Source organism: Falco peregrinus, chromosome 3 (assembly GCF_023634155.1).
Source record: "Falco peregrinus isolate bFalPer1 chromosome 3, bFalPer1.pri, whole genome shotgun sequence".
NCBI lineage: Eukaryota > Metazoa > Chordata > Aves > Falconiformes > Falconidae > Falco > Falco peregrinus.
In genome coordinates, this window is record NC_073723.1 from 100622528 (window position 1) to 100647309 (window position 24782).

The 24782-nt window shown below is 38.2% G+C and overlaps 1 protein-coding gene across 1 annotated transcript in view; it reads left to right on the forward strand.

Annotated features, from left to right (window-relative positions):
* Positions 1–24782, forward strand: part of CDKAL1 (CDK5 regulatory subunit associated protein 1 like 1) — a 426979-nt gene that overhangs the window by 174997 nt on the left and 227200 nt on the right. Inside the window, exon 9 of the mRNA XM_055800231.1 lies at positions 18963–19066. Coding sequence (XP_055656206.1) covers positions 18963–19066 — 104 coding nt within the window. The remainder of the gene's footprint in view (positions 1–18962; positions 19067–24782) is intronic.

The window sequence follows — 24782 nt, forward strand, 5'->3', positions numbered from 1 at the left end:
TCCTTCCTTTATCAACTGGATACCAGTTATGTGATGGCATGGAAAGCTGTGTCTGTTTTGGGGTTTTATCTAGAAGATGGTTTCTTCTTTTTTGAGTAGAAGGATACAAATACTGAAGTGAAGATTTGAGAAGTGCCTGGAGACAGTTCCACCCTGACTGAGGCATAGCTGTACTTCGCACTGAGTGAACTAGACTGAGTCACCAACTAGTGAAGATCTTTCACATGTTCCCTCTCTCTTTACAGAGATTTACATTCATTTACTGTTTACTTTACATTAGTTCCCTTGTTGGAGTTGTCAACCTTGTTTTTCCTAAGTCCAGACTCAATTTAGAGGAAGAAAAAGAAGTGGTAAAATAAGATCTTAGATCCATATTTAGACTATAACAAAATATAGTTGTATCTGTTTTTTTCAGTGTGCTAGTACCTGGTATGTTCTGTTGAGGAGTGTGGAATGGGGCTCGTGCAAATGTTCTGTGTTCCCTTCTGCTCTGATGCGTAGTAATAGCCAAAGATGTACAGAAGGCTTCAGTCAAATGAGCACCGAGTACTGTCTAGAAAATTAAGATGAAGTATTTCTCTGTATCCCTGTGAAGCGTCTCAATAGTCTATAAAACCCCTGAAAGTAAAAGCTGCCGTCAGTATTTCAAGTGCTGTTCCCGAAGTAAATGTTTCATAAGTCTGATGGAGCTCCTGACTCATTGTTACATAAAACATCTTTACCAGCATGAAAGGTCTATATGGACTGAGCCTAAATATGACAGGTACAGTCAACAGTGTAGTATTAGCTCTTGTAAAAAAATCATCATGTCAAGGAGGAATGTCTGAGGACCTCCATTCAGTCTGTTCTTTTTCCTTTGGATTTATTTCCATCTTCAGGGACTCATCTTGTTGTCCTGTATAGCAGGTGTGTGAATGCAGATGAAATACCCCTGGCAGCATGTGCTTACGTGGTGAAAAGTGGAACTCTGTGCATGTGTGGTTCCTGCTGATTTCCTTTCTGGCAGACAGACCTGCAAGTCTGAAAGCTGGTGCTTTGCTGTTCGTGCATCATTGCCAAGGAGTCAAGAAACCAGGCTGTCCTGTTGGTGGGATTGTCAGCGTTACTTAAAAGGATTTCTCTTTACAAATAGAGTACTTGTCTGACTTTTTTGAGGCAGAGAGAAATTTTCTCTGCCATTGCTATATTTGATTTTGGTTTCATGGGGGGCGGGGAGGTTACTCTTGGAGGGCTGGTGGTAAAAAGTGAAAATTCATTTTTTTTTTTTTCATTTTTAGCCTCTTTTGATCTTGGTTAATTAATTTTTTTTTAATTAAAAATACTCTTTTCAGAATTACTTCTAGTTACCCCTTTTTATGGAGGTTTTCAGTTCATACATCAGGAGTGGTGGGGCACTGGAAGTCTTTACTATGTATCTTGAATACACTGGATGAAGTGACTTAAAGCACAGAACTTACTGTGAATTAACCTAAAATATGAACTACTATTGCTTACATCTCACTAACTTCTGTTTAAAATGTGGAAAACACATTCCTAACGCTTGTTTTCACCAAAAAAAAAAGTACAAGGTAAACATGAGCCAGCAATGTGCCCTTGTGGCAAAGGTGGCCAGCAGCCTCCCCGGGCTGCACACAGTGTGGTGCCTTCCGCAGGGGAGGGGGGTGATCCTGGATCTCTGCTCAGCCCTGCTGGGACACCTGCAGTGCTGGGTCCAGCTTTGGGCTCTCCAGTACAAGAGGGGATAGAGACACTGGAGCGGGTCCAGCGAAGGGCCAGGAATGTGATTAATGCATTTGATATGTGAGGAAAGGCTGGGAGGTGGACTGTTCAGCCTAGAGAAGAGGCAGCTTGGGGGGACCTTCTCAATGTCTATAAATATCTGGTAGTGGAGGTAAAAAGGACAGAGCCAGGCTCTTCTCAGTGGTGCCTAGGGACAGGATAAAGGGGTAATGGGCACAAGCTGAAATACAAGAAATTCTATTTAAATATAAGAAAAACCTTTTTTATAGTAAAGGTGATTGACCACTGGAACAGCTTGCCTAGAGAGGTTGTGGAGTCTCCATCCTTGGTGACACTCAAAAGCTGTCTGGACATGGTACTGAGCAACCTGCTCTAGTTGCCCCTGCTTTGAGCAGTGAGGGCTTGGTCTAGATGATCTCCAGAGGTCCCTTCCCACGTCAGCCACTCTGTGTTTCTGTGATATTTAAATAAACAGCAACAGAAAAACCCACAAGGGTTTGGGTACAAACACTATGGATGTAAGAGCAGTTGCTTAATACTGGTAGAGACCTTCACTCCGGAGGTGTTGTGGTTTGACACTTTAAAAAGTAATACCCTAAACGAAGGGTTCCCCAGCCGGTACAGAATGCATCCCCATTCCCTGACTCAGAAGCATTTCCCGTGCAATCCTGTAGGCCCCTTCAGCCTCAGGAAAGAGGAACTCTACTTCCAAATTCCTTGACTGCTAGGCAGAGTGCAATATTCCCACTGGAAATATACACCGCAAGCTTCTGTCTCTGTAACTTAGCATGCTGAATTTCATCAGCTTGATTACAAGAAGACTTCAATGGGTTTGGGTTTTTTAAAATTTCTTTTTCTGGATTCCTCCTGCAAAACATATGTTCTTTATTTTTCCTAAAGGAACCACGTAGAATTTTTAGTTTAGAGTTTATCTTAAAGATACTGGATGAGAAGTAGGGTTTTAGCTCTCTCTCTCTTGGTTTGTTTTTTTTTTGGTTTTTTTTTTTTTTTTTTAAGGAATTTTGTTGATATGTGTGTGGACTTTCTGAAAAGGAGCTATTTAAGCAAAGGCCAAGTACAAAATTGTCACTCATCACATGCTTATCTAGCTTATTTTTAAACTAATACACAAGTGTCTAAGTATCACATGGTCTTTCTTGCATTGCAGACTGGTGCCAGACTTGGTGTCTTTTCTGGTTTGAAAAGATAAATGTCTAGTGGTTTTTGTTTTCAGTGAGTTAGTTTGTGAGTCATGTATACCGTATAGTGTTGCTTTGCTGCTGAAGTTTAATCGTTTTGCACAAGGTAGATGGAGTCTCCACATTTTAACTTGGTATTAGGCTGAAAACTGCAGCTGGGGAATGTTTACTGAAGGGTTTGTTTAGTCATTCACATTCCTGCGTTCCAACAGTTTGTTTTAGATCATTTGTTAAAGAGCTTAAAGAAGAACTCCCTTAACTGTTGGTGTAGAGCTTTTTTGCTCTAAGTTAGGTTTTTTTGATTGATTTTTAAATTTTTTTTATTATTTTCTCTTTCCAAAAATATGTATCAGTTACTTTCCTAAATAGCAAGCATGGGTAAAATAGTATACTGATTTAATAAAATTAATCAAATACATGTTGTAACTTTTGTCTTTTGTTTTAGAAATGTTTCTTTAGTAAAATGTAATAACTTTTGAGATTTTTTTTTATTTACCACCTAAACGAGGAATAGTTTAAATGAAAGTTTTAAGTAATAGAGGAAAAATATTATTGCAGGTTAACTGCTTATATAAGTATCAACATCTTTAGGATAGTTCAGCTGTATAGTTTAGCACTGTTTGAATTCACTTAAAATTCTGTAGTTCATGATAATACAGTGACATCTGTTCACCAAGCACACTATAAACATTTAAATAACCTTAGAGCTTCCAGCTGAAGGTTTAGTAGCGATGTCTCCACTAGGCTTAGCCATTTCACTTGAACAGAAGGCATAATCTAATGTTGTGCTTATTGGCTCGTATCTGCAGTTTGCAGGGAAGTAGTAGCGTTGCGAGGAGCCTGGCTGTATCTGCACCAGACCTCAGAAGCCTTTCCTGGATGTGTTCAAATCCTAATTTTTTGTGGAAACAGGCCATGCACTCCAAGTTTAGAAATACGTGTATGTGAAAGCACCAAAGTAGTCTAGAACTTATACTAAGTGCTGTTAGCTCCTATTCCTGTTTGTATAGGTTCCCTTGTATAAATATTCAAGCACTAGCTATACATCCCTTGCATCTGTACTGAAAGCCAGGCTAGTGCAGACACTTTATAACCAGCTAATATCCAACATATGCATTCTTTGTGGTTCAGACAGCTGCTGAACTTATTGCAGAGACTATAATAGGAATTTTAATCATTAAACTTAAACTAGGCCCTATTCCTGTATTACTGGTTCATTCTAGCAGCTTAGGTACTTTACAACTCTTCCTTCGTTGAATGGAAGTACACTGAGGAGGCATAGCTTGTAGTGTTAAAGTCAAGTACGGGAGTGAAGCCATACCCCTTAACAAAGTAGCAGTCAACTGAAAAGAACAGAAAGTTTGTGAGCTGCCATAAAAATATCCTGAAAAATTGGAAGTAGGTGTGAAGTGATGGTACTTGCTGTGAGGTATTTTTTGGACGCTATGTTTCTGTGATGGCAGAAGGGACTGTCTGAAGGATTGTGTTTTACTGTGGTATCTTCATTCTTCTTTCATAGTATCTCCTTTTCTGAGCAGGATAGCTGTGGATTAGCGTTCACTTTCTTGTCACTTGTTCTTGAAATGTAGTTAATTTAAACACAACCTGTAGCTAAACTGTCTTAAGTATCAAAAATGCCACCTATTGTGGGGGCAGAATGGCTGGTTGAAATAACCTGCATTAATTGTATACTCATATGAGTAACAGAAGCACATTTTAAGTATGATTTTTTTCTTAGGACTTGTAGCTGAAAAAATTCTGTTTGAACATACATTGTTCAAAAAAAGTTCCAAAAATATTTGTGGTTGGAGAAGTGCCCTCAACCTGCCAAATGAATTTCAAATTCTACAGAAATAAGGATAGTCTTGCTGTGAAGTGATGCATAAGCTGCAGTACTCTTTGGTATGTCATACGAAAACGGTGCTGAAACACAACAGCCAAAGTAGACCTGTGTGTTTGCTGTGTATTGGTGCAAGCAGAAATGCATCTTTATGACAGAGTAAGATTTGCTCTGTCTGACAACTATTAAAATACTAGGAATGAGGTTTTTCAATGCTAACTGGTTTTGTTTCTTTGCCTTTGTTTCGAATGTCCTGGGTGTTTGTGTTTATTACAAAGCCATTTCGCTTTTAGCATATCCAGCTGCATAGATTGGTCCAGTTTACAATTCTTACTTCTTCAAAGTAAGTAAGAATAAGACTTGGTATTTTTTATGATTTTAATAAAATGAATTTAATACATAACATTTACAAGACTTATATGGGAAGATATTCTTGGCAAAGCGATAGGTACCTGATTTATGTATATTCCTTTAAAAAGCACTTGCTGCTAATTATTATCTTACAAAGGTAATATTGCTATACCTAACTCCACTTAGAACTCTGTCTGCTGTCCTCCTGCTATTCTTTCTTTAGGAGTATCTAGGGTTTATCTTAGGTTTGTGTTGAATATTTTATGAATATTGTTCACTAGTGTATATTGAATTATTTTCTTATGCAATCAATATGTGGGTAAAAGTCCTGGTCCCTTTTGACATGAAATTGTGAAAGTAATACCATAAATACTCAATAAACACTTTGGCTTTTTTATGTTAGTCTAGATCAGCTGAATGGCTTTATTTTCCAAGGGGAATAATGCTCTTCTGAAAAGCAAAACATAAAAAGAGACCTATCTCCAATGAGTCTAGTCAGGCCAGAGACTTGGATTCTATAGTTTATACAAACTGCCTTAGACATGAGCACACATGACAGCTTATCGCACATCTGCTCATCAAGGGCTTTTCTTGGTTGTTTATATGGTATGTTCAGGGTTTTTTTTCCCCTCAGCTTCTTTTACATGTGATAAAGGTGTGTGTGCAAAAGACTGTAGGATTCTTAGGAAAATTCAAGTTAAGTGAATTCACAAGTTTAAATGGAGCCAGGTAACTCATAACAAAACTGACAATTGTCACCTTATTTCGGTAAGACTTGTTTACAGTTTGGGTTGATTTGAACATTTCGAAGGAATATGAAGAAGCACCAGTATATTCCACTCCAAATAAATTACGGTTTTGTCACAGTTACTGTCTGTATGACTCTATATAAAGCTTAAACTCACATGGATTAATGTTGCACAACGGTGGAGGAGGGCAGGAAACAAAGTGCAATTTCAAATGGCAGTTTACAACTCCATGGACATGAAAGAACCCCCATACACCCACCTTCTCCATGTCCAGTGTGTGGGTACAGTGCCCCTTCCCTGTATTCTTTCATCCTGTGGAGGAACATGATGAAGTGGACACCTAATTTGCACAGAACTGATTATTTCTGTTGTTATCTCTAAAATCAGTGTTCTAATTTTTTTCTTTTTTTTTTTTTTTTTATTTTTTTCCCTGTGAATTCATGGCTGACTGTAGCTCTAGTGGCATGTTTGGGAATATTTTGTTCATGACTGTCTGCTCTAAAATACCTGTCATACTTGTTTCTCTGTTAATGTGAGCCTTCAGAGTGCTGTGGTCTACTTACAGACAGTGTGTAAGTATCACATTAGTATCACACTCTAAATGTATTTGGTAGCAAATGGAATGAAAATTATTAAATGTTGATACTGTTTGTGGTAACTTTCATTTAGTGTTCTGCTCTGGTTCTCCTTGTACAGGCCAGACTTGGTCCTTCTCTGCATTAATTTCTCATCTTCTAGCTTTTCTTACCTCTGTAGTTGAATCTAAGCTTCCTGTGGTGTTGGAAGCATGCTGTGCTTCTCGTGTGCGTGTCTTACACATGTGTGCGCACACTCATCCATGTAGACACAAATAGTCCTGGAGCAGAGCAAGTCTTTATGCTCTAGAAAGGAATAGTGTTCTTTCTGGGTTCCAGCATCTCAGAGATGGGATCAGCTGTGGTGCAGCCTGTTCCAGTACTTGACAATCGTTTTGGTAAAATACTTTCTTCAGTCTAATCACAGTTTTCTATATTACAACTTGTGTCTATGGCTTCTAATCCTGTGACCTTGAACCTCCAAGAACAGCCTGCCTGTGTCTGCACTTGTGCTCCCATCAGCTGTTTGTAGACATCAGTAAGATCTCCGCATCCTAACAATGAGTAAGCCAGTTCTCTCAGCCTCTCCCTGCGTGCCATGTGCCTGAGCTCCTTAATTATCTTGTTGGCTACTTTATGTCAATGTCTGCCTTGTTCCAGGGAGCTCAAAACTGGGCACAGAACTACAGATGCAGTCTCACAAGCACCGAACAGGAGGCACTAATAGTTTCAATCTGTTGGTTTCATTCCTGAGAGTACAGTCCAGTTACACAGTACAGTGTGTTTGACCTTCTTAATGATGAAGACTCATGGTCAGTTTGTTGCCCACCTGGACCCCAAAGTCCTTAACTGCAGAGCTGCTTTCTAGCCAGTCGGTTCCCTCCCCGCCTGGGCTTGCTCTAGCCTAGATGTAGGGCTGCTTACGTGCTGTTGTGGGACGTCATGAGGTTCCTATTATCCTGTTTCTCCAAGCTGTTGATATCCCTCTGAATCGCAACCCTGCCCTCTAGCATGTAAACTGTTCCCCCCTCCTCCAGCTTGGGATTTGCTGCAGAGGCATTACATCCCCTCACCCGTGTCACTAATAAAGTCAGGGAGTAATGGTGGCTCCAGCACCAGTTCCTGAGGAACACCGGTGGTAACCAACCACCAGTTAGACTTTGCACTGCTGACCACCGCCCAGCAGTCCAGCCAGTTTTTAACCTACCTCATTGTCCACTTACTCAGTCTGTATCGCAGCAGTTTGCTTTAAGGGTTCTGGGGGAGACTGTGAGAAAGGGCTGTGTAAGGTCAAGGTATAAGAGATCCCCAGCCCCTCCTTCCCACGGGGTCAGTCACCCTTTTGCAGAAGGCAAGGTCAGGCCATGTCCTTTTCTTCAGACAGCTCAGCCTCACCAGGAAAATGTCATTTTAACCTGTGTTTATAAAAGCAAAGAAACAGCTTGTAGTATAATGTCATCAACCTTATTTGTGAAAGCATTTTGCAGGGAAGCTGTTGGGTGCTGCTTCCTGGCCAAATTGGTACTGCTTCTTGCAGGGCTGGCTTGGTCTGCTCAGCAGTCCCGGCCCGGGGCAATTCCCCATCATCCAGGTGGTTGGGTCTTTTGTTCAAGTTGAAAACCTGTTTCAAGTCAGCCATTGCAAAGATAATGTTGTAGCTGTGGAAATATGAAGAAACTTCCATTAAAGTGTTGACTAAGGCTTGTAAACAACTGAATTGCTGAGCTACTTCGTGTTTTGTCTGTCCATTCCTTTTTATTGTTAAGGCTTGCTTTTGATGACTGGAGCTGCCTCTTGCATATTTTCCAGCCTGTATGTCTAGAAGGCTGTTCAGATGCTGAATCCCCAAGGGGTTCTGTGGCCTGGTTTTAATGCTCTGATTTGTGCATTAAGTGCTTTTAGTTACGGTCTTTCTGATTTTCGTTTAAGTAACAGATCGTAACTATACGAGTTGCAATGGAGTTGACTAAAAAAAAAAAAAAAGGATAATTTTCATAAACTTGTCTAACCAGATAAAAACTAGTTGTCTGTGCTTTAATTAAAGGAGGAAAAAAAAAAAAAGCTAACAAGTTATGGTTTCTGTCAGAGCTGGCAGCAGTTGAACTGGAAAAGTTTCAGACTCACCACAGACTTGAGTGGTTAAAGAGGAAATCAAAGCATACAAACACCGGCCAACTAGCTTGGAAGAAAGTCAGCCCGTTCCAGTCACTGGGACATGAGGACACTGCGGGAGAGTTACAAGCATAATGGTCACTGAATGGAAGGCAACAGGAAAAAGTTAAGAAAATGGCAGGGAAAAAAAGTAAAATAGAAGAAAAGAGCTGAGGAATCATTAGAAGGGGAGATTTTTAGAGAAGTAAAGCAGATGGAGAAGTTGAGGATCATTAGTATCAAAAGGCTACTGCTTCCTGCTTTTCTGCAATGTCACTATGCTTTTAAATTCTGCAAAACACATTTAAATCTATTTAAACAATAACACTATAGTGAAAATAAAATAATTCATAAATGTTAGTTTCCCTAATTATTCAAAAGTAAGTTCCTTAACTTGCATTTTCTTTAAGAGGTACTTGGGGAGTAAGGAAGATATGTCCAAGAAGATAATCTGACTCAGCTCTATAACTGCGCAAAGGGGATTAATTTGCTTTTGAAAATCCCCTTGGAGACTCTTAAAGGCAAACATAAGGCCTCTGGTTTAAATTTCTATTTTTAAAAGAAATCAGTCACTGGATTCTTACAAGATGTAACTGTGTAAATCAGTCCCTTACATTGCTTGGAAAATCTCAGACAGATTTAGGATTGGGCAATTATGATGAAATGTGTGGTCTTCTTTCATTTTAAGTTGACAAAGAATATGTACTTGAAGCATGTATGTCTGTCTCTACTGCTGCACATATACGTATATTTTTTCAGCAAGGCTAAGTGATTTATCACAAGACAGAGATGACATTTAAGAGCAACAACGTAGTGTTAATTGTAGATAATGCTTAGATCCTTGTCCACATCAGAGCTTTTAACATTTCTATGCTGCCACAACCAGTAGGATGTTTTGGGGCAGAAAGCTTTGTGTAGACAGAGTCATTGGGAAGGGATGCTTTCTAGATTATAAATGGTGAGTTTGTTTTTATTATGCACTTATTTCCATTATTTTACCCAGACAATTCAGATCCACTTTCCCACAGACATTTTACAAATACTTTTTTGGAAATTGGTCTGATGGCAATCTCAGATAAATTCTAAATTAAGCCTGGTAGTTCCAGTGCTGCTGAAATGTAAGTTTCCCCCCCTCCCCCCTCAGGATGTTTTGACCAGTACAAAAACAATACCTTTTATCCCAAGAAGCTTGTGGTACCTGCTGTGCGTTACAGAATTAACTGCAACCTAATGTTTCCTGTGAGATTTCACCACTCTAAAAGGGTCTGTCCCAAAAGCCATTCAGGAAACAAAAACAATAGCTCTTATCACAGGCAGTGGTCTACTTTTCAACCATGTTTTCTGTGTGTGTGATTCAGGAGTTGCTAACATTGTGAAGATGCATGGTAAAGGAAGTGGATTGCTTAGAGAAGGACACTTGACTCCCCGTATCCTTTTCCTTCCACTCAGGGATGCCTGCAGAGATGCCTCATTCCTGAAACAGAACTTTGAATGTGCCCATGGCCTCCCCACCCTGCTTATGCAGAAATCACAGTTTTAATTTAATCCATAGTATTTTGTTAAACTTTAAAAGCTGAATTTTTTAAAGCCTAAGAAATTGTTCATTACTAACCCAGTTAGGCTTTGTAGCGCGTTCTGGGTAAGTTACGTCAAGTCATCTGCCCCCAGTAGAATTTTTTAAATAGAATTATACTATTTGATGCTTTAAATACTAAGGCATTTGTGAAGTCACAGCTCTCTAAAACTTTATAAATAAAAGCTAGTGTCCAAGAATCCTGTCCTCAGAGGTAATTTTTCAATTACTGCTGTTCCTTAGGGGGGATCTGAGAGTAACGGTTGCTTACGCCTGCTGAGATAGTGATGTTGGGGTACTGTGCCACTGTGTCTCTGGGATTAGCTGTGAGCGGATTTCTGTGAAAGTGGCGTTTCTATCTAAAGTTTTTTCTGTCATAACTCTTTATTTCTACCATCTTCATTACTGCAATTTGACAAGACCAGGAATCATTGTCTTTGAAATATTGTTGCTCTTTATGTAGTGTTGAAAGAGTTGATTGCTTGTAGTCACAATGCTGTGGCATTTTCTGCTCTGTGCAACAGCGGAAGCAAATTGATCTTACCTGTGCTATTTCAGCTGAGTCACTTTTTTGATATTAATGACTGTCATGATCTGCCCCCAAAGCTGTGGTCTGCATAACCAAGCAGCTGTTTGGAAATGCTTCTGAAATAATTTATGTCTCTGTGAATCACTGAGCTTTAGTTTGAGCTGCAGGGAAAAGAATTATTGCACTTTCCAGCAAGCATCTAGCAACGCACCATTTTGGGTCAGGGTGTGGAAAACAGATGTATGCAGCTTAGCAAGGGAACGTTTTACCTTGTATTATCAATTTAGAATGCCTGAATGAATTAATTCAAACAATTGCAGAACTGTATGGGCAGAGTAATTAATCAAGAAGTACTTTAGACAAACACTAAAAAGTGCCATTGATGCACTTGATTTTGCTGATGTTAAATCATTGGCCTTAAAGTGAGCAAGTTGAATGTGTGATGGTATAACTACCTGGCTGTGACCTTTGAATCACCTGCACTTGACTGTAGGAATTCAGTTTCACAAAATGCAAATATTTGAAGTACAACATTAAATCATATTATAGCTTATCACACTAACTGAGCTGCCTTCTCTCCAAATTCCTTTTGATAGTAACTACTACTTACTAGTCACTGGTAACTACAGAGACATTACCAAATAAAACACTGGCATCAAAGGTCTTCAGAAGAAGAAAAATATAATGCACTTTGTTCCCGTTTTGCTGAGCCTGGAGTGGGTTGCAGAATTAAAAAATAGCATCCCAGAGTTGCGTCCTACTTTGAGAAAAATGTGTGCAGACCCATACACTGTTGTGTAGTGTTTCTTCAAAGGTCATCCTATTTTCTTCTAAAACGTTTTGGAAGGGTTTTTTCTTTTAAGGTGGCATTGCACTTTAAGAACAGTTTCTAAATTTTAATAGAATTTAATTATATTCTATTTTATATAGATATATCTAATGTGTTTATTCTATTAAAAATAGTTTCTGAAATGGATGGCTACAAAGGTAATTTCAGCCAAGTCCTGTTTTTATCATATAGAAGGTGTTGTAACATTGAGTGCATCTGTGTAGCATAGCCCCTGTGGCTGGTGTCCAAGCTTCCTCTGAACAAGCTGGGATGCTAGAAACAACATTTGTGTAATAATGTGGTTTGCTGCTTAGACTAATTAGCCTTGATGAGAAATAGCTTGCCACTGTTTCAAAAGTATTTAAAATCCTGAATCTTTTTAAAGTGAAAACAACCTCCCATGTCCCAATTTTTTACAGGAAGCTATCTTCCCTGTCATAGAGGGTTGAGAAGCTTTGTTGTAAAATACGCAAACTTCAAGCAAAAGAACGTTTTCCTGAAGACAAGTCAAGCATATTAGACATGGTTTGTTTTGGGTTTGTTGTGTTGTTCGTTTGTTTGTTTGTTTGTTTTCTGTGAACTACTTTTTTTCCTGATCCATTGCAGTTAAGTTTGATGAAGTTTAGAAATTTTCAAAGGACAAAGTAGCATTTATAGAAGTAAAATACTAAGAAATATTCATGGCATTTAACTCTATAAATGTAGTATCAAATTTGACTATATTTATGGCATAAATGCTTTTGTTAGGTTCATAAAACTTTGTATCCTAAAGAGAAGAATACTTGTAGAATTCTACTAGCTCTTGTTTATTAAGTTGTGACTAGTATCCATCTCTTTTTCATCTGCTGGGAGTCTCCGTTTCTGGTATTCCTTTTGCTCAGTCAAGCCTGCAAAGGGAAGGTTTCTCTTTACTCACACTACAGAGCATTTTTATCAAAATTACATTTGATAGAGTTTCTATCTTTAAAAAGCCTAAATCTCTTCTGTAAACTGTCTTTTGAAAGAGGCAAATCTTGCTCCCTTCTCAGGAAAACCACAGTTTAATAATACAATATATTCTTGGGCTGGAATTATTGAGCCCTTCTAAGGAAGTCTGATGGTAGGTGCCGGGAGATGGTGCGGGTGACTGTGATGAGCAGTCTTTCTATATTTGTACTGATGTGATGTTCCAGTGATGTTAGGGACATTATGCTACTGTCAGATTTTTTTTTTTTTTTTTTTTTTTATAGGGCAGACTTCATAAAATCTTGAATTTCTGATTAGTCAGATCTCGTTAAGGGCAAATATTAGTGTTTGGACTAAATTGTGATTAATGGCTTTTTACTTTATTTCTGCAAATTTCTAATTTGGGAGAAGACCACCTTAGGATTGGGATTTAGTTGAGGTGTTTTGGTTTTTTTTTTCTGGCAGTGGGTGGGGTGGTTTTGTTTTGTTTTATTTTTGGTTGGTGGTTTGGGTTTTTTTTCCCTGCCAGCGCATTAGGTTGATACCAAGCAAGAATTTACTGGATTATTCAGGAAAGGGGGTAATACCACGCCCCTTGCCCCAAAGTAACCACCTGCAGAGCAGCCGGGATGTTCTGTCATATGACACTGGAGCAGCTATTCAGCTCTCCCATCTTGCTCGCAGATGTCTGGTCTGGGTCAATCACGTTCAGTGTGAGTGAGTAGCACACTAATGGTGTATCGCAGTACGTAATTGAGTTGTTTTCTAGCTTTGAATGAAAGATGTTCTACACTTTTCATATCTGAGGGTGGGATCCTGTCTCTGCTAAACTTAGTGGCATGAGTCCCATTAAGAGGAACCAGGATTTTGCTCCTCATGTCTCTGCTCTCATTCTCATCTGCTGCTGAAATGCACTGATTAGTCCCACTGAAGGAAAGTCTGTGTTTGTCTGCTGTGTCATAAGTATTCTTACTCATAATTAGTTCCATCTGTAAGGGGTAGCCTTTCATGTTAAATGTGTGTGTGTTATGAGGAATATTACTGTTTTGAAAATGAAGAGTCTGCTTAATCTAATGCACAACATGAGCACATACTAGCTAGACAATGTGAAGACCACTGTTTCCTCTGTCTACAACAAAATATCAGGCACTTGACCAAAATGTTGATGACGTTCAGTTTGGTAACATGTTCAGAAAGTTTTTAATTAGCCACATGGTAGTAATTTACCTGTGGATAATATTTTACCTTGTTGTGAAATAATCCTGTGTATTGGGCACATAACTGATTAAAGGTTAATAATTCAAAGCAAAAGGTTAATAATTCAAAGTATCTTAATTGGTTTAGTATGTTGGAAAACCAGGACTTTGTGTTTTTTGTTCTGGAATCACTCAAAAATTTATCCAAAACATGTTGGTAATTACAAACGTAATGACCATTAATAATTGTTTCTACAAATGTCTGTAATTTGTGCAAAAAAGCTTTGACCTGTATTAATGCAAACTGACATATGCAACTTTAGATGCTTGAAGAAGGCTTCCAGTTTAAAACAAAGCAAATTCTCTTCTGCGGCTACTAGCGTGCTGCCTTTTTAGTGCTGCATATTTAAGCTTCAGCTGTGATAAAGACTGGTTTTTAAGGAGCTTTACCTACTGGGCTGGTTTCAGAGGATCCACTTGCTGGTGCATGCCACTTAGTAAAAGGCAATGCTCAGATTCTCAGAGTTCCCAACAGACTTTTTCCACTTGATTGTGGTCTGAGTATGTGGCAGCATGGACGTATGAATAATTTGTTATGCTGGAAACTTGGAGTGGAAGGCTGGCTTACTAAGGCAAAAAACCACTACAGATACTTCATTATAGTTATGGTTTGGTTTAAATTTGTGTGTTCAAGAGTAGGTAATTCTCAAATCTGTGAAAAGTGGTTAGTTCAGCATTTTTACAAGTATTTGAAATCTGCATCCTTTTGTTGGTCAGCTGTAGCCCAAAAAATTATTTTTTTCCCCGGGTTGGAAATAGCAAATATGGTACCAATAGGATTTAAAAGTTTTGGCTTTTTTTGTTTGCTTTCTAACATTAATCCTTTTCTATGTTACATCAAAGTCTGTCTCATTTTGGTTTTGTTATATAAACTCTTTAAGTACAAAACAAAAAAAAAAAAAACAACAAACACAAACAAACAAAGGAAAGAAAAGAAAAACTGAATTACTTAGGTATTCCACAATATTTTTATTTTAGACTAGGAATAAGTTAATTGGCAGCAAACTTGAAAAAAGTATGTCTCCAAATCCCAACTTTCAACTCTTGCCCCAAAATAAATCAAGAAACCCTCTGAAGTACTTAAAGACCATAGTAAAAAGTTCTTAGAAACAGTCCCATGTAATACTGTGAATATTTTAAGAATAACTTCCCCTTCTGTGTGCTTCTTGCTACACATTTCCATTATCTCTTTGTGACCAAGGTAACTGCACTACCAGACAGAAACTGCTGTTAACGTATTTTTTCAGGTAGCCCAGGTCTTCGTTTAAAGAATATTTGCCCAGGAAGCAACTCTGAAAATGCAGGACAAACAAATTTACTAGAAACTAGTCCTTGTAGGAAAAGAACATTGATGGAAGAGATAAGACTTATCCTCATGGTCTGGAGATGAATAATTTGAGTATTTAGTACTGTTCCATAGTACTTAATACTCCTAGTATTTAGTACTGTTGCTGTAGAGCTTTTCAAATACCATCACCTAAAGACAGAGAAAAATACATAGTGAGAAATACGTATGATTTATGCATAAATTATAAAGAGAAAGAGGAAGAGGTATTTTTTGTAAATAAACTATACGTGGACTTTTATGAAATGAAAATTTCTATGTAAATAGCATAAATAATCCTTTTAACTGTACCTCAATACCAGTTTAGATTTTGGCTCTATTTAGATCTATTACATAGGAATGAATTTAGAAGTTTGTTTTAAATACCAAAAGTATAATTTTTATCAGTCTTATGATGAAGTGGCACATCTTGAAGACAAGCCCACAAAAAGCATCGTTTTCATGCAAGGTTACAGTTCAAGATGACAAAAAATTGGTAAACAACTTTTCATTGAAACTCACTTTTACACCAGATTTGTAGTAAGTCACTTTTTGCAAATGGGAGTAAAATAGAAAAGTTGTTGGTGGTATGTTTGCGGTTTTTTTTTTCTTCCCAAATCCTAGCTTAAATTTGAGTTTAATAAATTTACTTCATCCCAAGATATAAAATCTTGATGCATCCCTTTGTTACTGATGGCTGACAAAATTGTTGTTTCTGGGTAAAAGGGATGCTGTTGAAGTAACCTTGGGGTCATGAGGCAGGATTGTTGCAAGTTAAATCTCTTCTTGATGACCTGAGAAGATTGGCAAAATAGCTGGTAATGTTACTTTCTTTGGAGGAAACAAAGACTAGTACAGATATCATCAATGTCAAGCACACCTTTGTGTGTTGGTTTTAAGGGGGCAGGCATGTCTGCTATGAAACTGATTTTGTTTCCTTGAAATGAAAGCAAAATTAAAAAAAAATAAAAAAATAAAAAAACAAACCAGCAAAACCCATTTCGGAACAAAACCCAACACCCAAAAAGCGTGCAAACCAGAATCTGTGGATCAGCCTATGTACGGCAGGTAATTATTTTTCTTTACTCCCTTCTCATGATCGTGGCTATCGAGATGCTGTAGGGTTTCCATCTGCACAGCTGGAAGAGCCGTGGTGAATGGTGGCTTTTATCGCTCTGGCTGTGCCCCTCAGCAGGTGCAGCATCTTGCATTCGTGATCTTACGAGCTGGCCGGTAAGTAACGTGGGCTTTGACTGGATTGCCTGTGAGGTGCCTTCTCAAGGTTCAGGGGTTTGCTTGCAGTATTTTGCCACCCCAGCATTGTTTTTTAGCGCTTTGCAGACCCGTGTGGGGTGCTGGAGGGGCCTCTGGGGGGAGAGGCTGGTGCTGGCTGGCTGGGGTGGGATGTGCGTAGAAGACTGGAGTGAAGCTAAGCCTTGGGGGAAAAAAAAAAGAGAAGAAAAGCTTTGATCAAATGAATGTTGGTATCTTTGTTTCCCACTGCCTGAATTTAGAATTAAGTTTTTATTTTCGTTGGCGATAAGTTAGCTTTCCCTGAATTGAGTCTGTTTTGCCCATGCCAGTAGTTGGACGCGATCTCCTCACCTCTCTAGACCCCTGAGCTCCCTTGTTCCCTTCCTCCCTGTCCCACTGGAGGGGGGAAATCTGGCTGTTAGCCCCCACCAACCCACCAGGCCAGGCTCCCAAAGGCAAGTGTAGCAGTGCTCTGCGAGACACGGCAATATACATCACCAATCCATAACGCTGTTTTTTTGTAGCTGTGTGGAAGAAAACTGGTTTAGCTTAGTGAACGATGGAGAGGGGAAGGAGTGTGACAGTGGGATAGCTGGATAGGAGCCTGCTACGAAATGAAGGGTTAGGTTGAATGGAGAGTTGTGCTTTAAAAATAAAAGAAATGCAAAAACAAGAAAAGAAACAAAAGGCGGGGGGGGGGGGGGGAAGAAATGAAAAAACCATGCTTTACAACCCTGGGAGAATTGTAGGAGTTTGGAAGAGTCACAGATGGGAAGCAGGGAGAGAACCGAATGCCCCTGGGCTGTGAGGGAAAGCCCTCTGTGGCGAACCTTCCATGGCCAGTGGTGGAGTAGAAAACATTTTAGGTTGCTAAATAAGTTACACAGAGGAAGTATGGATCAATTATCTGCTTATACTCTCTTAATTTCAAATGCTACTTTTTTAAACATGCTTTGGGTCTTGCAAAATGAAAGGCTTTTGGTTCGCAGAAGAGAGGGGAGACAGGTAAAAATGCCTTCACGTCTGCTGAGTGACTTGTCTTTGAGTGGGAATGAATCACTTATTTGAGCAGGTTGTAAAGGTTCAGATTATAGGTTTGTTTTTTTTTCTATTTTATATAGACAATTGTATATTTTACTGAATGGCAGCTTTTTTCCTATATGTTTTTGGTTCTTAACAGAACAGTCTCATTGCTGTGGTTAAGCAGTATCTTTTAGTTTTCTGATCTAAAATGGACTCTAAAATCTGATGCTTGGGTCTGATATGCAGGAAATAAATATACATACCCAGTCTAGCAGAGAGAATCACAAACTGTCTAGATGTTATCTGGTAGAAAGTAAGGTTCTGTTGGTAGAGAAGGTCTCAGGGCCAAGGTGATGTCCGGGGCAGGAGAGCACCTGAGTACACGTGCTGTGCAGTGTCCTGCGCTTCCTGATCCACCGCTTGTGCAAACAAGGTGCAACAAACGTCTGAGGGCAACCTCTGCGAAGGAAAACCTTTAGAACTTGCAAAGCAATAGGTCACAGAGCTGCCAGACGCAGCAGTGGAAGACTGGATAAATCCAAGTAGTAAACATGGGTCGTGTAGGCTGGTGATTTCAGAACCCACCAGGCACTATCTTTGCCTTTTCATTATGTTGTGAAAGTTCTATAGCAACACTCCTGTAGTTTAGTGTTAGCCTTTTCTGGCACCAAAATGCTTTGCTATATTGAAGCTGTGGCTTTTTTATTGTGAAAATGGACAGAATTTAAGATGTTCTAGTAACCATGAACAAGACAGATATTTGTAATGGGGATTTTTGGTTTTGTGGGTTTTTTAGGGGTTTAAGTGCTTTAACCTATAAAAAGCTGTAGGACAATACCAACTTTAAAAGGGGGAAGGGGGGGGAAAAAGTGCAACAGACTGCTTTTAACATTCTGCTTATTACATTCATCGCACTACCAGGATCCAAAGGCTAATTCAGGAAAAATACGCACTGAGTGGTAGTTTTTGTTTGTTTTGATCATTCCACTCTTTTACTTTGAATTAGTCTGCCTTTGCTACATTGTCAGGTAAATTAAAAGCATTCACATATTCCTTTAATTTCTTACGGGAGTTTTTCATTAGCTCCCCAATCTTTTGTGCCAAGCTGTCTTTCTGGTTGGTGATTCTGTCTTCATTATGTTACTTGTTTTGTTTATACAAACCAAATGAAAGAAGGAAAAAAATAACTCAAATGTGTTTTCAAGAATACACAGTATTTTTAAAATCTACTTTTAGTTTTTCAGGACTTTTTTCCTTTATTTCTTTGTTCAGGTTGGATTTTTTTTATGTGACAGCAGGATTGGAAGCCTGGAGATCCATCTTTAGTAATGAACAATTGTTAAGCCCATTATAGTTTTCTGAAAATATGTGAATTCCCACTCTTGGATTTTGTATGTGGTTTCCACTGATTGTTTTTTCAACCTTTTATATAGATGTGAAAGATACTTTTAAGAAGGTAGGAGGTCAAAACATTTTTCAAACTACTTCATTGATTTTTGAAACAAATACTACTATTTTCTGCTCAGATATAAAAGCTCATTTTTTTCATATATACTTAATAAACATGGCTGTGCATATAGAGGCTTCATTGGCTAGAAACTTAGTATTTTTGTTTTCTAAATAGGTGTCTCAATGCATGTACCTACTGCAAAACTAAGCATGCCAGAGGAGATCTAGCAAGTTACCCAATTGAAGAACTAGTGGACAGAGCCAAACAGTCTTTTCAAGGTAAGGAATTTTATGCCTACCGTAAAATTCAGCCTCTGAAGTGGACCAGGTCTTATTTTCACTGTTAGTGATCGTGACGCAATATGGCTCTATTACGGTATTGATGTTCTTAATAGTCATAACTGTGTCTGGCGGTGCCGTTGTGATAGAAAGCCGTGCTTCGTGATGGTGTGTGCCACTGCTTACAAAGTGTAGTCCTACCATAAGGGGGATTTCAGTTTGGTTTTAGGCTTGCTCAAATGAAGTTCCATGCAAGCATTTTTTCATGATGATGGCGAAACTAGTATTTAGTCATTTTACTCTGTCTCTGGTTTCTTAAGGGGGAAGACAGAACTTTTTCACTCAACAATAAAACTAAATTTCTGAACCTCCCCTAGGATTCTTAAAACCCTGTTTAAGGATAGGTTGCTTTTTCTGGCAATGGATTTCCTGGAGGAGTACTGGGATGTTTCTGAAAACTGTACAAAGCTTATCACTTTTTAAGGATATTTGTAATGTCACATGGATCCAATCAAACATAAAAAGATTTTCCTGCAGTAGAGTACCCTGTGCCAGTATCTGCCTAAAACTCTTGTATGCCTGGTAGTTATGATAGCTTTATTGTACCTTAATATTTGTTTTTTATATCTGAATTTTGCCAGTGTTTCAAAAACACAGGTTTCCAAATAATGCCAGTATTCATTTGTGATACAGACTCTGTGAAGGCACAGGTGTGGGTTGGTTTTTTTTTGGTGGGGTTTTTTTTTTTGGTGTTTGTGTGCCATGTTGAAGGATTAAATGTATATTAAAAAAAATACTGAGGTAATTCAGGCATCGCAACTCCTTCCATTTTTGTATCAAGTAGTATGAATCAAAAGTAGAACAATAAATCCAACATGTGATGTCATGTCCTCTGTAGATGTAAAAACAGTACATGCATCGGGTTTCACTTACGGCTCTGAATGTTGCAAGTGTTCCAGTAAGAAATAGGTCTCTAATGATTCAACGTGTTTTTAAATCCATCCTTATTTAGGTCAGTGATGAACTTTTGGCTATTCCTGTCAGTAGTGTGCAAGGAAGAATCCTTTTCCTAATCAAAACCCACATTCAGAAATTTCAAATTCTACATTATCCACACACAAAGTACTTGTTTAAGATTGTAAATGCCTTTTGCTTTTGTTAAAAGCCAAGCTCCTCTCTTTTCTTCCATGAAGCCTATCTGCAATTGCCATAAAATGTCTCCTATTGCTTAAATTTGTACAAGTAATGCTGCTGTTGCTGTGAATTGGATTGTCTGTTATGATAAGCAGAAATCCTGTCATGTCTCAGATTTCTTATTTTAGCAGGTCAGGTTTCTAAAATCTGTGTGCATATTATAAAATGGTCAGTAGCTGAAATACAAGAAGTATAAATACACTTATTGTTTTGGTGGAGAAGCAGTTCAGGAAACGTTTCAGAAAGCTAGAAGTTTTCAGTAGTGCAAGACAGGCGATGTTGAAATCGCTGAGTACTCACTGTGCAGGAGGAAGTTTGATGGTTATGGTTATTATTATGCATTAATTTCCAGACACAAGTAAATGCCTGGTGATAGCAAGACATATAGGTAGAAAAGGAACACTACATTCTTTTCCTTTCACCCAGGTGTAATTCTGAAGTACTTTTATATTATGAGTAGCATAAGAATAGTGTTATTCTGATAGCATTATATAGTTGTCAAAATGCTCTAAAGAAACTTTGAACAATTCAGCAAAGGAGTATGACAAAGAGAAGAGATGGGTATTACAGTCAGGATTACGGTCTTTCTTAAGTTAACTATTTAAATTCTATTTAGATTTATTGTATGTAAGGAAAGAAAAAAATTCAGACTTGTCTGTCCTGTTACAGTTGTATTTACATGCCTTAAAGTCCACATTAATGAACATAGAGATGTATTTGCTTGATATAACAGGAAAGAAAACTCAAGTTTTGTTTGTCTTTGCAGACAATAAATGTGAAATTTTGGAAAGTATTTTGAACCTCAAATATTGTACACTTGGGTTGAAAATTCAGTAATTCAATTCATCTGTTGTACTGTGGCCTTTATTATAAATATTGACTCTTTCAAAATAACTTGATTTTTAATGGAAAAACTTGCCCTTAAGCTATTGTTTTGAAATTTCTTGGAGAAATGCTATGACGTGTCTCACAGCAGGCCTCTCCAGGGAGTTCTATTCTTATTTGGCCTTACACTAGTACCTTTGTTAGAGGACATAAGGAAAGAAGCAAGTACTGAGTTGTAAAATGACAGACTTTGCCCCCAGCTTTCTCATACTTAGAAACAGGCATGAAATAGTCAGATACTTAGTATGCAGTGTATGGAGAATTTATTGCTGCAGCTGGGCTGCAGAAACTTCATCAATCCAGGGAAAGACTTAAGCAATTCAAAGTCATTATGAAAGTTCTTGCTGAGTGACTGAGCCACAATCTCTTCAGCAATCACTTCTGGGTTTTTTCAGCAGATGTGTTGCTGAGGCTGTGGTGAGAAATAGGTACAGATGTGTGATGAAAAGTTTTTTCCACTTTGGAATTATTCTTGGTAGAACTTAGGTGTCTTAGAAGAACAGCGGCAAAACAGTACGTGATGATTTTGTATAACAGCACCTTCAAGCCACGTAAGAAAAGAGATGGTATCATTTGCGGTGGATTGTGTGCATGCATTCTTACAGTACGCAACTTCACGGGCCCCAAAGGTGAGAGGCTTCAATTGCTGAATACGTTGAAAATGGATTAGAAGAGCTGTATTTAAGGACATTTTGTTACAGATCCTTAAATCTCTGCACAAAAAATTTCTCCAAAATGCTTTCTTCAAGTGATCTTACTTTGGTAAGATTGCAATTAACATCTAGAAACAGTATTTTTAGCAGCAGTAGGTTGCCAGGACAGGCTTCAAGTGCTGTGATCAGATACTCCCAATTTTTCTTCAGTCACTTCTGTACTGCAGACTCTGGGTAGAATATCTCTGTGTATAAAATATTTCTAAGCTGCAATATAGCCTGCATTACTCTGCTGCAAGCCATTTCAAGTAGTCAGTGGTCTGGTCTTGGGTGGCTAATAATAAGGTACATGATCTCTGACAGCAGCTGTAAGGTGGTACCTGGCAGTCATCTCTCTCTTTGATGTCTGTCTCCAAGGTGACTTCTGAAGTTTTGAAACTCTTGGGCTTTTTAGTCAAAATTTAGTTCTCTGACTCTAGCTGCTGTTTTTCTGAGAGTTTTGCATACTTTGTGTAGGTAAATTGGTATTTATTTCAGTGTATTTTAAGGTCCAAGCCTGTATCATTTTGGTTAGTTTTGTAAAAAGAAAGTTTAATATTCTGCCGAGTGGTAACTAGATGAGAGCAGATGACAAAGCTGTAATAATTTATATATGTGTTCAGATTATTTGTGTAAGCATAAAATTGACTCAAATCAACTGATTAAAAAGAGGTGGCTGAAAGCATCATGACTGAACAGATATCACCTGTGTCTTGTGCTTTTCCAACCTCTGAAATAATTTTTCTTTTTGTATTTTATTTTAATATCTTAAATTCATTATCATGTGCACAAAATCTAAGTGTGTTGCAGGTTTCTAGGAGATGATGCATACTTTTGTAATGCATTGGACTAAGTGTTAAGGTGTAGTGAAAGCGAGTTTGTTGCACACTTTGTATGGGTTTATGCCTCCTGTCTGACCTCCATAGTAGTTTTGAAGTTATGACTCACATCAACTTTAATAATTCACAAACTTTCTTTCAGTTTCAGACAGAGTATTTTGTTCAAGTAGACTATTGAGGTTTTCACTTTTTTGACATTATTGGTTTTTTCTGTACATTTCAACTTTTAGTAAGTAGTTTCTGTAGTTGTATCATTTTTTTCCCATGAACGGCCTTGTCAAATCACATTATATAGCAGACTTCTGTAAGACAGCTAGTAAAAGAAAAAGTATTGCAGAATATAGTAAAGTGGTCTTTGAGTAGAGAACAAATGTCTACTGTAAGGTTGTTTATGCAAAGAGGTTTTCTACAGCTGATAATACAGCGCTTTCTTTGTGTCATCAATTTAGTAGTATGAGTTTTTTTCAAAATTTGCTATAGCATGTTCAATGCTATATTTTAGGGAATTGCATTTGCAGTTATGAGAGAGCTCTTTCTTTCCTTCCCAAAGCTACTTTATGTATAACAATGTGTTTTTGCTAAGTATATGAAGTGGAAGGCTGGGGTGGCTGCCATTGGTGAGCAGTGTTCCAAGGAGACACAAAAGTTAAACAAGCCTGTGCTTTGACTGTTGTGTGGAGTGCTGTCCTGGAATAGCTTTGGCTAAATTGCAAGACTTTAAGTTGGTTTTTTTTTTCCTTTTAATGGGATTTTAGTGACCATAAAAAGATATATAACTGATACCTGGTGATTTGTAAACCTTACATATGTGAAAGACGTTCTGAGCAAAGATAGGACTTTGTATTGCAAACAATTGTGCTTGTTCAGCAAACTAAGTTAAAGTTACAAATAGTTTTATGGAATTGGCTGTTATTTCATTCTAGTTTAGAATTAAAATCTTCTGCATGTACCAGTACAAAATTATACTTCTTTAGCATTACATGCCTGTTGCAGATGGCAGGGAATATACTGCTATTAAAATATACACTGTATAATTACTACTATATTAGCTTATTTTATGGTAGCAACCAGGAAGTCAGGTCCTGTTGGGAGACATTTTTTCTTATATCCTCAAGCTTTGCAGAACAATCGCTTCTGGATGAATAATTGCAGTGGCAAAATATCATTTCTTATTATTCTATTATTTGCATGATCGTTCACAGGCATGCGTGGCGTTGAATTCTGAATAACGCTTCTGTTTAGCAAATCTTGGACAAAATGTAGCATCATAAAGCAGGGGAGCTATCTGAATGAAGATTGTGCCTCTTGACTTTCATTAGTTGTCTTTAGCAATTATCTCTAATCTTGTATATTTTGAAGTGTTGAGAGTTTAAAGGAGATTAATGTTAAATATTTCGCTCTCTACAAGTATTACTGTAAACAGATGTTTGTGCATAATGATAAGGATTAATTTTCTATAATGTGACTGGTTTGCAGAGCTTTTCAGATGACTGTGAGTTTGGCTAAGCGTTTTTGGTTTTAGTAGTTCTGGTGAGTGCTGTCAAGACATATACTGCTTTATTAATTGGCAACTGTTTTTCTTCCTGCATGACTACCAGTAAGCTCTCTGTATGTTTTCAGAGCAGCTGCCATTCATGACAGGACAAATACGAAGTAGCAGAAATGGTCTTGGTTTCCCATTAACTGGCAGACGCAGTACCGAATTAGGATGCTTAGGCTACATCTTCTCAATAGTAGATTTGGTCTTTGAACATGCTGAGAGGGACATGGTGCCCGCTCACCCAGATGGAGACCTGGGCTGTGTACTCAGGGTCCTTGGGGGGCAAAACTAAGACTGTAGAGAGAGTAGCTGTTGTATATGCAGGTCTCTCCTTAATGCAAAATACACACTTGCTCGGAGCCTGGACACAGACCCAGGAGTGCAAAAGCTGTCTTAGTTGTTTCAACATGGCCTTTGTTAATGATCCTAAGCATCCCCCAGGAAATCTTTCTTAAGTAATATTAATTCCTTGCTCACTAATAATTTTGCCCTCCTAGTGTCAATGTTCTGTCAAATAGGTGTATGTCTCTGTTGTACCCACACTGATGTTTTTTTCTGCAGCCTAG